Consider the following 14,881-nt stretch of genomic DNA (forward strand, 5'->3'; position numbering starts at 1 on the left):
CTGGGCAAAGAGTATGGAAGTGTGTATGAATTCCTAAGTGTCAGAAATAATTTCAAAATTTAAAAATTACCAAAAAAATGTTTAAAGTTTTTTTTAAAAAAATGCATTTATACTGGTCTTATGATGAAAAACAAAGCCTAATTAATGTTGTATCATAAATTGTATCTCAATTAATTTTCATATTATATTATATTATATTAGTGGCATTACTAACCAGAAAAACACTACTTAACTTCTATTTGATTATAAAATCATTGAACCTCAAGGTTAAAAGGGAACTAAGAGACTGAACATCCGTGTTTCCCAATGTAAAACCATAAGAAATTAAGTAATGTAAAAAGGAAGCAGGGTATGAATCATGAATCAAACACAGAAGAGGTTGTTCTACCTTGAACTGCTGCTGATCTCAGCCCAGCCCAGTTTCCACGATACATGAAGCAAAAGTCCACCAATTAACGTCTGCCACCTGAAAAAGATAAGGGCCAATCTGAATTTTTTTGAAATTTTTATTTATTTTTATTTATTTTTGTAACCTGAATTTGACAGAGTGCCATAGTCTCAAAAGCCATCTAGCCCTGGAAGAACTGCTGACCGACTCAAACATACACACCCAATCCTTCTTAGGTTTTTTCCCACTCTCTCCTAAATATCATCGCAATTCTCAGACCTGCCCTTCTCAGCTTCTATTATTCCCTTGAATCCAGCTATACCATTAAGTGCTGACACTGGTACTCTTTTCTTATTCTAGACTTTCCCTAAACAACCTCACTCACAGCTACTTCTTTTTCCACTGCAGATGATTCCCACTTTCCTTTCTCACTCAGATACCCCACAAGCTCCCAAATATAACATGCCTAAAACATTACCTTGAACTTCCCCCATCCATCTTGATCATCCTCCTACTTTCCCTAAACAGCCAAACCAGAATCCTAGCTGTCATCCTAGCCCTTCTTTCATCTTCACCTCCCTCATTTAGTAGCAAAACACTATTGATTTTATCCCCATAACAGCTCTCAAAGCTGAAGTCTTCCTGTCCATGCCGCATACCTCTGCCTAATGCTGACTCATCATCTCACTCTTGAACCACAGCACTAGTGCCCTCTCCCCAGGGTTGTCCCACCCCATCCATTCTTTATCTTGCAGCCAGAGGGTTTTTTCTAAAATGCAAACTTAATTATGTTTTTGCTTGTTTTAAAAATGGTTGATTCTTCCCACTGCTGCAGATAGCAGTCCTCAGCTTCTTTTCTGCTACAATAAACTTAGTGTCACAAAGCTCATGTGAGACATACTTCCTCAGCATGCAGTGTTCAGGGCGGAGCACAGGTTATAAAATGAACATCCTTCCCTCTTGCAATGCAGAAAGCGTGGCAAAATACCAAATGAATGAAAGGGGAATTGTAGGCATAACTTCATCCTGTTTCATTCTAACTGCTTTTTTATTTTAGATGAATCATTCATAAATTTCAAAACCTTGTTTTTAGTTATGACTTGAGACACCACCCATGTATTACAACATTACAGTTTCTACATGCTGTTTGTTCTCTTGACCTATAACGTTCTTCACAGCTTCTTGTATGTTGGTGAACACCTGCTTATCCAAAAAGATCCAGGTTTTATGTCTCCTTTGTGAAGCCCTCACTGACAGGCAGAACAGATATGGGTCGTGCCCTCAAACAGCTTGGTCTAGAACAGTGGTTCTCAGCCAAATGGTTTTTTTCCTCCCAGAGGATATTTGGTAGTATCTGCAGACATTTTTTGTTGTCACAGCTAGAGGTGGAAGAAGGGAAGGTTGCTACTGGTACCTGGTGAGGAGAAGCAAGTGATGCTGATAAGCTTCCTATGATGGGCAGGACAGCTCCCATAATAAAGAATTACATTTGGGAAAGCACCTTCACTTTACAAGGGAGAGAATGTCTGAGAGATGCAAGACCAGGGGCCAAAAAGAAAGTTAAGAGTTGTTAGGGTAATTTGAGATGACAGTGTCCCAGGAAGGGGCTATTGGAGGAAGAAGGTGGACAGATTCTAACCATGTTTAGGCCCTAGTGGTTAACTTCATTTTAGAGATGAAGGAGACAAAGGAATCAAGAATAACTACCAGGTTTCTGAGTGAGTCAACTGAACAGAGGGTACCATTCATTGCAGGTAAATTTAAGGACAGGCAGAAGAGAAAAACAAGCTAACAATGGCAGGGAGCTTTGTTTTCTTCACTGATAAATCTTAAGTGTCTAGAGCAGTGGCTGGCACATAGTATGCTCCCAATAAATATTTGTAGAATGAGTTACTCTGCCCTATTGTGTACCTCCTATGTGACAAAAATTATTCTAGGCATTGGGGATCCTCCAGTGACAAAATGGATTTTTTTTAAAACTAGTGCATTTGAGGCTTCTACATTTTTTGGAGGGAAGGTATATTCAGTCTGACCTATCCACAAACAAGAAGAGGGAAAGGCAATTCAGATGTAAAGATCATCCTTTCGCACATAAATCTCTTTACCTGGAGGGACAATTAGGACCAGAAAACAATTCTGATTCACAATATCCCAGCTTTAGTGACAGAAGTATACATAATCATAAACAATATTTTAAAAGTTTTCCTATGAAATATTACAGAAAAACTTCACAAAGTACTTCTGAAACTTATTAGATTTCATTAACCACTGTCACCATAATATAAATAATTTTTTTAAAAAATAACATGCAAGAAAAAAAAATAACATATCAGTGATAATATAAAGAACAAAAATCTAAATGAATAAAAAAGTAATGAAAAGTGTTCTTTCATTCCCTATCCATTATCAGCACCATTTCCACTTTATCCTATTTATAATCACATTTCCACAGATGGTAGTATATTATACTGTAATGAACTTGCTTTTGCTACCCATTAAATGCATCCTGAAGAAACTTTCCATGTCAATACATGAGTTTATTATGTTTTAATATTTGAATGGTATTCCACTAAGAATACAATATAATTTATTTAATTGGTTCTAGATAGGTAAAAATTAGTTTATTTAAAAATGCTTGCTGTCTACGGCCATGCCACCCTGAACATGTTCGATCTCGTCTGATCTCGGAAGCTAAGCAGGGTTGGACCTGGTTAGTACTTGTATGGGAGACCGCCTTGGAATGCCAGATGCTGCAGGCATTTAAAAAAAACGCTTGCTGTTGTAAACAGAGCAGTAATGTTTCACATGAATATCTTTGTACATATTTCATTGATGTAAATGCAAGTAAACCTCTCAGGCAAATTCCTGGAACTGGAATTCCTAAATTAAAACACTTAAACTGTTGCAATATTGTTATTTACTGCCAAAGTGCCATTCATAAATATTGTAGCAATTTGCCAGCCCATGATCAATGTATGAGAGTACCTGTTTCTACATTCTCGCCAATGCAATCATCAAATTTTGAAATTTTATTTGGGAAATATTATAGGTAAAATACTATATCTCAATATAGTTTCCAATTATATTTTCCTTATGAGTGAAGAATATGTCCAAAAGCCATTTGCAGGTAGGGATTTTTGTATTTGATATTAAGATCTAATTTTAGTGCACTGGGATTGCTACTTTTTGAAAATTACTGCTCTTTTATTCACAGTGAATATTCCGTGGGCATATGAGGACAAAATCTCTATTTTCAAGATATAGCATTTGATATTTACCTATTAATTGTATTATTGAGCACATAAATATGCTAGCTTTTTATTTGCCCAATTGAACTGTAATGGAAAATAGTAAATTGTGTACTATTACTATATATTTCTATTTATCCCTGGGATTCCTGCACTTTTTGTTTGATAAATGATGCCCTGTTGTTTGGCTGGTATAGGTATTCATCCCTATTTCATTTTAATTTTGAGCTACATATTCCAATATTATAATGTCTTTTCATTTTGAACTGCATGCTTTAGCATATAACATGTCTTTCTTCACTTGTTTAATGCTTTATGTCTTGAATTCAACCTTGTCTGACATTAAGATCATGACCCCTGCTTTTTTGTTTGCATTTGTGTAATATAAAAAAAAAAGTAATAAGAATGAAGAATGATGAGCTCTATCACATACTTATATGCTATAATAATTAAAAACGATGTAGCACTAGCCCCTTCCCATAAGAGCTGACAAATAAGTATCTAAAAAATTGACTCTATACCAGACTTTTTTGGGATTATCACTTCTTAAGTTATATAAATGTTTATACAATATGTTGTACAGTTGAAAACTAATATAATATTGTATGTCAACTGTAATTTTTAAAAAGCTAAAGAAAAAATTTATTACCAAGATAATTTCTAAAACAAAGCTAAAGAAAAAGTTTATTACCAAATAACAAAAAATAGACCCTAGAAAAACAACCTTATAAATTATATTAACAACTCAAAGACGAAGGAAGCATTAAACAATAAAATATAATAAATGGAGCTAGTAGAAATGAAATTACAAGAGGAGGAACAATTTCTTCACATTGCACCATATACTAAAATAAACAAGCAATGACCAAGAATTGAATAAAGCTTTAACAAAATGGAGGTGAATGTCTACGTGATCTTGTAACGGAGAGGAATAAACATAAAGGCAATGGTAGTAATCACAAAGCAACTAGTAATATATTTTCCTCTATAAAAATAAACCATTTAAAAAATGAAAAGATGGTGAGGACGAGGTGAAAAAGAGAAATGTGAATGTCAGAGCACTCCGTCCTGCTCCTACAGATACCTAGACTATTGACTGACCCTACACCATTTTTTTCCTTCTATTGTCTTTCTAATAGCATCCCTCAGTCACAAGAACACATTGAAGTCATCTGCAGCTCTCTCTGTTGCTTCATTATTGTGGTCAAATAATACATTTTTTACAATGTCACGTTTTAAAAAATATTTAAATAATCAAAATAATTTTCAACAAAATGACAAGGCAAAGAACAAACTGCAAAAAATAAAAATTTCCAATAAACATAATGGAAAAGTGGTTGGCATCCTTAAAATATGAAAAATACTAAAAACTGTAGTAAAAATAAAAGGATAAAAGGCACAAATAGATAATTCACTGAAAAAAGATCAATAATAGACATAACAAAACTGTCTCACTTCATGAATAATTAAGAAATGATAAGATAAAAACAATGTGATTCCCTTTTGGGCTAATGAAATCAGTAGAAAGAAGAAAAATACTCATAGTTTGAGTATGATGTTATAGAAACTTCACATTCAGGATGGGTAACAACATAAATTGGTAAAACATTTTTGGTAAAAATTTTGTTAATATTCAAGAAAAATACTAAATAAGTTATTTAATCCAAATTTCTTATGTAGGAATCTATTCCAAAGAAATATTTGGAAATTGGGCAGAGTTGAATACAAAGAAATGTCTGATAACACTGTTGTTTTTACACTCTCAAAAAGGATGAAATTTAAATGCCCATTAATAGAATGGCTAAAAAAAAAATTATAGTATATATATTTGGTGAAAAATCTATGCAGCCATCAAAAATATTTCAAAGTGCATTTATTGATGCTAGTTGGATATTTCCTACAAAAATGTATGAACAGCATAAAATACACTTACCCTTGGAACAATGTAGGGTAGGTAAATTTCAAGACAGACAGGACATACTGAAAAACAAATACCGGATTAATGGACATTTTTAAATTATAGAAAATCAATAGACAAATAATCAAAGAAATCCCTACCAAAGAAACATATAAGTATATTCAAGTTTCAAGTTCCTGTCCCCTCCCAACCAAAACCACACACGGGGCAAGTCATACCTTCCAAGTTATACTAAAGAGAGTGGGCCTGCTTTTCCCCAGCATCACCAGAAGCATGACTATCTCAGTTGGGGAATGGAACCAGTACTACAAGCAAAGTGGGGCAGCAGCTGGGTCTGATGTTGGGATAGCTGACCTCTCAGCATCTTCCCAGACTGCAGAAGTGTCATGTTGTAACCGTAGGAACTCAGGAGAAAACCGGACAACTCCCCTAAATGTAGTCTGTTTTCTCAGGGTATCCACTTTATCTACTGTCCAGTTTATCTAAAAATCCAACCCCTTTCTTTGTCTCTCTTGGAGTAAGAACTGCATCCCGGTCTCCCCTTTGTTTTCCTTCCATTTGGGGGGTTTTGTTTTTTGTTTTCTAGTATCTAGGTATTGTATTCTACCTTTCTGGGTATCTTTTTTGCTACTTTTTCTATTATTAAATGGCTTTAGGCAAGGACTCTACTGATTCTTCACATGATTTAAAAAATGGTATAGATTAGTGTTGGGCAAGTTTATATATCTATTTTTTCCCTGTGGGTTAGCCTACATGTAATTGCCCTAAACACAATTCTGGCTAACTGCTTGTGCATTGGTCTGTATTTATTAGAAATAAACCTATATTCTTCTCTGAAGCCTATTTATTCACATAATTCAATATGTTCCTCCCCACTTTCCCTGATATTGTCATTCTAAAATAGAGATAGAGAAAGGATTGAGTGAACATTTGGGCCATGTCCTGCATCACCCTTAACTTTTGTGAAGAGAAAAAATATATATTTACTTAGTTTATTGTGTGCTGAGCTTTGTTCTAGATACTGAGGGAGATAGAAAATGCTCAAGTTCTCTCTTCTCCTTGCTTAAAAACAGTGAGAAAAAAAAGGAAAAAAAGAAATCTCTAACAAGGGAAATCTTAAGTCCTAAATATTTCTTTTTTCAGCAGTCCCTTATATTTTAAAAAATGTCACTCAGAGCAAAATGCTATTTGGTAGAAGAGCAGTAAGAGCTTCTCCAGGAAAAAGAAAGAGCAATTTGGGAGACTTTGAAAGGAGAATAGATGTGGACTTTGCATCCATACTGAAGGCTTGTTAGCTATGAGGGGAAGGACAGGTGGCTGCCCTGAACCCTAGACCAAGTTACTGCTGGAACCTCACACAGGTTGGAGGGTAACAGATGGCTGCCTGGGCCGTAGGTCCAATTATTGCTGGAACCTCCCACAGAATGGATACTACCCTGACTGGGCCAGCCAGGTGAGGAAAGCCAGAACACTTGTTGTTCAAACTCTGAACAAAAATCAACCATCCTTTTAAACAGTAATAGACTAAGGGATTAATCTAAGATGTACAAAGATTTTAACATAAATTTTCTTTCTACAAATAGAGAAGGAAATAGTTTGAGGAGAAAACTACACAGAGAAATCTGAAAATAAAGAAACTAATAGAGAGTCTTCTAAAAACTAGAAGAAAAGATCCTGTGTTGGACACACACACACACACACACACAAAATCTTCACTAATTCAAAAGAAAATTCATTTGGCAGAGATTAGGTGCAGGAGAAAATACCCATGGGGTGCCCACTGCACAGCTCCTTTCCTATTTGACCTCTACTTGATCCAAGCCCACTCGCCTTGGCTGCTGGAAGGGTGACTGTCCTGGTTGAGAAGATAAAACAATGGCTTAATCTAAGACTTACTAAGTTCCTTCCAGAATCCTGTTATGTACAACCATTTTTCCCATCCCTACCTGGCCCTCACATCTGCTCTCCACCACTCTTGACTTCACCTCCTTATTCCTTTTTATACAGTCTCCTCATCTCCCCTTTTCCCTGCCTTCTGCTGTTCTCCTACTCTCCATCTAGCTCCCAATATTTCCCAAGAGCCCTAAATCAAAGCACTCCAAGCCATCATGGAAAATGCAGAAGGATGTCTTATTGCTTAAATTCTGAGGGTCTTTGGAAATCTATGATTTCTACAACTCAAATTAGATATTCTGAGGAACATGAGGATTTGGTTTATTTTTATCTAGCACCTTGCAACATGATGCACATAGAAGGTACTCAGTCATAATTACATTAATTATTAAATGCTGTGGTGTCCCAATACAAAAATAATGCCTCAGATGCAAATGTGCATCCAGAGGGGGTATAAATTTTGGTGAAGTAAATCCTATGCCTGCTGGAATTTTTTGCTTAGATACACATTTTTTTTCTTAGCCAATGCCATGACTTGTGGGCTATCATGAAGAATGTGTTACCCTGCCTCATCCAATGATTATATGGAAATAAAAGAAAGGTCATTCTGTTTAAAATTGTAACATTATCAATATATCCATCAAGTTTGCTAAACTAAAATAGTTAAATGAAAAGGCCAGGATTTCACAAATTTACATATTCCTAAATAGATGATACACACACACAAAAATCTTTTAGTTCAGCTCCCTGCCCCATAAAGAAAAAACAAATCTGTTAAAAGCTAATGATTACTCTGTCATATCATAAGCAAAAAGCTATCTTTCTTTCCTTCCTTCCCTTCTTTTAGAATAACTATCACTTACTTTATGGTGCATGTACTGTGATATTGGACACATCACCAACCACCTTATAAACAACAACCCTTTGAAGTGAACTTTTTAATCCCATTTTAAATTTAAATTTTAAATTTTAAATATTTAGGTTTAGAGAGATTAAAGTCCCAAAGGCAAAGTATGTGAAACCAGGATGCAAACCCATCACTGCTTCACAGCAAGATGGTATTAGTGGATCTTTAACTAAATATCAACTGGTCAGGGCAAAGGGGCTTCAGTAGCATCCTCTGAATATACTGAAGACAGCTACTCACATTAAGATAGATAGTATAAGAAAATACTGTTTGTTAATGGTTCTTTCCCAGAGAGCAAGAGTGGTTTTTGTTTTTGTTTTTTGTTTTTTGGTTATTTTTGGTGGCAGAGGGGAGAGTGGGTAGAGAAAGCAGTAAAAACCCTACAATGGGGGAAGATGGTCCTGGGCCTAGTATCACAATTTTGACTTGGTGACCATCCCAGAGTTCAGAACAAGGGTTAATGCCCCACTTTACCCCTCAAGGGTCCAATATTTCCTTGCATGTACCAAATCCAAGGCTAGCTTCCCACTCTTAAAACAAATGGTACAATTTGCTTTTCTGCCTCATCATAAAAAAGGTCCCAGGATATTACTTTAGAAAACTTAAGTTTAAAATTTATTTTAAAAAATAATTCCACGAAAAACTCTTGAATATCCTGGAAGTGTTTAGAAATCAATGGTTTACAGCGGAGATGGCAATGGATGGATCTCTTAAAAGCTTCTAGAATCTTGTGAGGTTCTGGGGCAGGTGAGTTTGATTTCTTCTCCTATTCTTTCTTCCCCGAGGAAACTGGAGCCAATTTTTTTTCTTTCTCTTAAAAGTACTTCATACAGCCCAAAATTAAGTTCCTGCAAAATCACCAGTCAAAAAATTCGGTTTCCCAGGAGACGTACAGGATGCTTTACACAGGACGGGAAACAGGGCAGTACAGTTCAACAGATGCTATTTTTAAAAGAACATCCCACACAAGAGTCGGTTTCTTCTCCATCACCATCAAGGAAAAAAAAGCAGATAAAAAACTGGAGATTGCATTTGTTCCACGTACAATTACGGGGCTCAAATCTCTCACGTGCAATCCTTCCCTCCCCGCTCCCGTCCCCCTCACCTTGTTCGTGAGGTAAAAAGCCAGATAGCAGGTACAAAAGGTAAGGCCGACCAGGCACCTCCCCATGCACATCTGTCAACTTGCAGCCCTTCCCGCGGACCCCGCGGGATTCCCACAGCAGCCGCTGGAGTTGGGCCGCCGCCTCAGCGGCCAGGACCGCCACGTGGCCCCGAGTTCCACCAATCGGCGCGGGGACCGCCCCCCAGCCCTGCCCGGCTCTTAAAGGGGCCGTGCCGCCTTAGTCCTCGCAGACTCGCAGTGGGCAGGGCAGTATGTTGCTGGCGGAAGGAATGTGAAAGACTGGGGGAGGAACTAGGTCAGAGAAGGGAGGGCTGCGACCACCTCTAGAGGAGAGGACAGTAGCTGTCAAAAAGTAGAAGAATGAAAGAAAGCAGCTGACAAAACAGTTCACGACCCCCCATTACCGTTTAAAGAAAAATGTTCGTAGCTATCGCTAAACGGTGAGACCAAAATGTTGTTTGTGCTTTACTGAATTTTCCAAATTTTCTATGATGAATCTGTAATACTTTTGTAATCGACACAAAAAAAGCTAACAACAATAAATGTTATTTGAAAGGGGTGCAGGAACTAAAATGAATTTTTTTTTCCTCTTTAGGACAAGTCATTCCATTGTTTTGAAATTTCCATAAAATAAGAAATCCTTCCAAAAGTGGAGTCTCAGGCACAGATCCTATTTCTAGGGTGGAAAATTGACCTAATTAGGCTTCTGGCAAATAGTAATAAGTATACACAAAAACATAATGGTGGACTTTGTCAGGCACTAGAGGTGCAAGTGTTCCCCATAGGTAGAAATACACAGATTTTTAGAAATACCCCGCACACCTGGAAACCTTCAATCTTTTTAATTTGTATTCCCTATGTACAATTGTTTATCAAACTACATTATCCAAGCAAAACATTGGATGCATTGTCTACATAAAAGACAAACTAAAAAGTTATTTTACCTTGATAGTATTTTAGAAAACCTGTTTCAGAGCTAAATAGTACTCACAAAGAAAATTTTTGCCTAATAGAATTTGCTTGAAATCGATGGTTGGTATTTACCTGAGAGTTCTCTGAGCTCTTTTAGTAGATGTACAAATTCAATTCAGGCCTTGTTATTAGTTAACACGTTTTGTTTTGTTTTGTTTTGTTTGTTTTTACAGAATTTGCTTAACAAGCAGAAACAACTAGAACGGTAAAGAACCACACAAACACAAGTTGATATTTGTAGTGAATGTGCTGCTAGAGCTTGCCAGAACTATTGATTTTTCCAAAGCTGCATTATTCTGTTTCACAAAACAAATTAAACTAAGGCTGAATAAAAATAAAATCATCAGGTCTTATATTTACAAACAGTAAGCTGCTACATATGAAATAGAAGTAATCCTTCTATACATACAGAAAGGTTTAACTATTTATGTTGTTAATTGAGATCTTTGAGAACATGATAAAAATATTTTGAAAACGAGGCATAGGATAGAACTTCCTCAACTTAATAAAAGGCATTCATGAAAACCCTACAGCTAGCATTATACTTATTGATGAAAGACAATGTTTTCCTCCCTAAGATCAGGAATAAGACAAGGATGACCATTCTTGCCACTTCTATTAAACATTGTATTGGAGGTTCTGGCAAGACAATAGGCAAGAAATTTTTTTAAAAGGCATCCTTATTGCAAAAGAATTAAAACTGTTTTATAGATGACAAGAATTCGAATATAAAATATCCTAAATAATGTACTAAAGAAATACTATTAGCACTAATGAATGAGTTAAGCAAGATTACAAGATACAAGATCAATACACAAAAATTGATTGCATTTCTATACACTTGCAATGAACAATACGAAAATGAAATTAAGGAAACAATTCCATTTAAAATAGCACTAAGAAGAATAGAATACTTATGATTAACTTTAGCAAAATAAGTGTGAAATTTGTACTCTGAAAACTATAAAACATTATTGAAGAAAAACAAAATCAGTGGAAAAATATCCCATGCTCATAGGTTGGAACACTTAACATTCCCCAAATTGGCAATATTCCCCAAAGTGAGCTACAAAATGAACACAAAACCCCCATCAAAATTTCAGCTAGTTTCTCTGCAGAAATTAACAGGCTGATCCTAAAATTCATAGAGAAATTCAAGAGACCTATGGTAGCCAAAACGATCTTTAAAAGGAAGAACAAAGTTCAAGGACTCACAATTCCTGAGTTCAAAGATTACTACAAGTTACAGTATCTAAGACAGTACAGTATGAGTATAGAGATACACATATAGATCAATGGAGTAGAATTGAGATCCAGAAGTAAATCCTCCCATTCATGACCAATTGATTTTTGACAAGGGTGCTAAGACAATGCATGAATAAAGAATAGCACTTTTCAACAAATGGTGCTGAGACAACTAGATACTCACATGCAAAAGAATAAAAGTTGACCCCTATTTTGTACTCCATACAAAAATTAACTCAAATGCTAAGTGAAAGAAGCCAGGCACAAAAGACCACATGTTGTATGATTCCATTTACATTAAATATCCCAAATAGGCAAATCTATAGAGACATAAACTAGAAAACTGGTTGCCTGGAACTGGAAGGAGAAGGTGAGGGGATTGGAGAGTGACTGTTCATGAGCATGGATTTTCTTAAGGGATGATGAAAATGTTCTAAAACTGATTTGTTGATGGTAGCATGATTTAGTGAATATACTAAAAATCATTGAATTATACAGTTTAAATAGGTGAATTATATGGTATGTTAATTATATCTCAACAAAACTATTATTTAAAAAAAAAAAAAGCACACCTATAGACAACATCTACCTCGAAACCAAGGTAGAGAGGATAATAATTACCCTAGAGGATGGCTGTAACTGCAAAGGGGCATGAAGAGTATTTCTGGAGAGCTGGTAATATTGTTTCCTGATGTGGATGCTGGTTCCATTGTGTGCTCACTTTGCAGATTCATTTAGTTGTGCACTTATTACTTTGTATTTTTTGTATGTATGCTTTACTTTGATAAAAGCACATGGCACAAAGAAACAAAAATGTGGAAAGTATGAAAAAGTAGTTAAGAGTCATGGAAGATAGAATGAGGTCTAACATACATTTAACGATATGAAAGAAGAATATAGAGAATGTGAGAGAGGCATTTTTTTCCCAGAACAAATGTAAGGCATGAATCCTCAAACACAGTAGGGACAATGAATCTTGAACAAACTAAATGAAAGGAAATTTGCTCTTAGACATATTTGTATATTCATATTCATATTTTTATTGTATTAAAAATAACATAATTTACCATCTTAACCATTTTTCAGTGTACAAGTACAGTAGGTTTAACTATATGCACATTGCTATGCAACAGATCTCTAGAATTTTGCATCTTGATAAACTGAAAGTCTACACCCACTAAACAATTCTTTTCCCACTTTTCCTAGCCCCTGGCAACTACCATTCTATTTTCTATTTCTCAGAGTTTGACTACTTTAGATAGCTTATATAAGTGCAATCAAATACATATTTTTATTAAAATTATTCTTTTATTCATGCTTTACAATTACAGCATTATATCGATTTTTAAAATGTGCAGTAAAGGGAGCAAAACAAAATATTTGTTTGAAAAATGGCCTTGAGGTCTATAGCTATGCCACCCTGAATGTGCCTGATCTTGTCTAATCTCAGAAGCTAAGCAGGGTTGGGCCTGGTTAGTACTTGGATAGGAGACCCCACCTAGGAAGACCAGGTGCTGTAGGCAGTTAATAAGTATTTGTTGATTGCCTGAAACAGCTACTTGCAAAATGGTCTTAATTCCAGTAATAAAAACTAAAGAGCTTTATTTCTGTTTCATTTAGCAGACAAAGAATCTGCTGATTCTATGTGTTTCGGTAGTGCAAATTCTAGAATAGCTTTCTCTCTGCTGAGCACCAGCGAGCTCAAAAGAGAAGAAAGGGAGTAAAAACTGGAGCTAAATCCTTTAAACATTGTGCTTATTCCAATTCACAGCAAAATGATCATCACTCCATTCAAGAACTCACTATTAAATAACATAAAACTATATTTTTGGTAAACCATATTTTCCCTATTAATAATATTTATAAATGTAAACTGTAAAATTTGTCAATATTGTAAATTTCCTTGTATCTTCCTTTTTAAGAAGAATATGGTTGGTGGCATCAGGTATTTACCTTAATTGTAGACACAAACCCATTAAAATTGTTAACCCACAAACTCTATTTTAACCTGGAATTCTATCCCATGATGAAAAAACTGCCCTTGTCCACACAGCTTACCTTCTTAAAATTTGAGTGTCCTCGGAGACTATTCATTTCCCTCTGGTGTCCAGGACAGGGAATAGGTTCAGCACTCTTCACTCTCTCCAATGCAGCATCCAAAATGTTATCTTCGCCTTTTCAGGAAGACAACTCTCCTCTGGCATCTCTGTCCATCCCACCATCACTGTCCCTAAGCTTCCTTACCGATATTGTCTAACAACCTCTGGGGTAACAATCCGTACATTTTCTGAAGACTCTAACACCTGCTACCACTCTTCCACTCCACCCCAAGCTCTGACATCTTGCTGAGTAATTTTAAGGTCCATGTGGATCATCCGTCCAATATCTTAGCATTTTATCCTAATCCCTTACGCTGTCTAACGTCATCCTTACCTCCTTACCATTGCTCCACTGTGGCTTCCTCTGAGTTGAGAATGTCTTGCATCTACTCTATTTCTAAATCTCTTCCCCCCCACCCTAAAACTCTTAAACAGTGCACTCTTCCCTCTGTCTGTCTCTCCCTCTGATGAAATTCACATAACATAATCATTTTAATGTGTGAAATTCAGTGGCCTTAAGTAGATTCACAATGTTGTGCAACTATGACCTATATCAAGTTCCAGTTTTCATTACCCCCAAAGGAAAACCCTTATCCATTAAGTAGTTACTTTTTATTGCCTGCCTCCCTGCCCCATTACCTTGCAACTACCAATTTGTCTTCTATCTTTATGGATTTACCCTTTTTGGATTTTTTATGTAAATTGAATCATACAATATGTGCCTTTTGTGTCTGGCTTCTTTTACTTAGCATAATGTTTTTGAGGTTTTATCCACATTGTGAGAAATTCTGGACTTATTTAAAAGGAGGCTTAAAGTACAAATTGCCAGTTATAAAAACAGTCATGGGGATGTAAAGTACAACAAAGGGAATATAGTCATTAATATTGTAATAACTATGAATGGTATCAAATTGGCACTAGACTTACTGGGATGGTCACATTATAAGTTATATGATTGTCCAGTCACTATATTGTACACAGGAAACTAATATAATGTTTTATGTCACTGTAATTGAAAAATAAATTTAAAATATATACAGCAAAAAGAAAATACAAAACAAACAAAAAATAACAGAAGGCTCCAA

At 35.7% G+C, this 14,881-nt stretch overlaps 1 protein-coding gene and 2 pseudogenes across 4 annotated transcripts in view; 2 read left to right on the forward strand and 1 right to left on the reverse strand.

Moving 5' to 3' along the window:
- TMEM241 (transmembrane protein 241) overlaps window positions 1–9,607 on the reverse strand; it is a 110,297-nt gene extending 100,690 nt beyond the window's left edge. For all 4 annotated transcript variants that reach the window (XR_001599392.2, XM_016164596.2, XM_016164491.2 and 1 more), the window contains exons 1-3: window positions 9,460–9,607; window positions 5,570–5,616; window positions 389–466 (exon numbers count right to left, since the gene is read on the reverse strand). Coding sequence is in view for 3 of the 4 variants with exons in the window: in XM_016164596.2 (XP_016020082.1) it covers window positions 389–466; window positions 5,570–5,616; window positions 9,460–9,531 (197 nt within the window). In the remaining variant the exon portion in view is untranslated. The remainder of the gene's footprint in view (window positions 1–388; window positions 467–5,569; window positions 5,617–9,459) is intronic.
- Window positions 3,029–3,147, forward strand: LOC118610306 (annotated as a pseudogene).
- A 3,492-nt stretch (window positions 9,608–13,099) lies between the features above and the next one.
- Window positions 13,100–13,220, forward strand: LOC118610349 (annotated as a pseudogene).
- The last annotated feature ends 1,661 nt before the right edge of the window (window positions 13,221–14,881 follow it).

The sequence above is a fragment of the Rousettus aegyptiacus genome, unplaced genomic scaffold (genome assembly GCF_014176215.1).
Source record: "Rousettus aegyptiacus isolate mRouAeg1 unplaced genomic scaffold, mRouAeg1.p scaffold_m13_p_12, whole genome shotgun sequence".
NCBI lineage: Eukaryota > Metazoa > Chordata > Mammalia > Chiroptera > Pteropodidae > Rousettus > Rousettus aegyptiacus.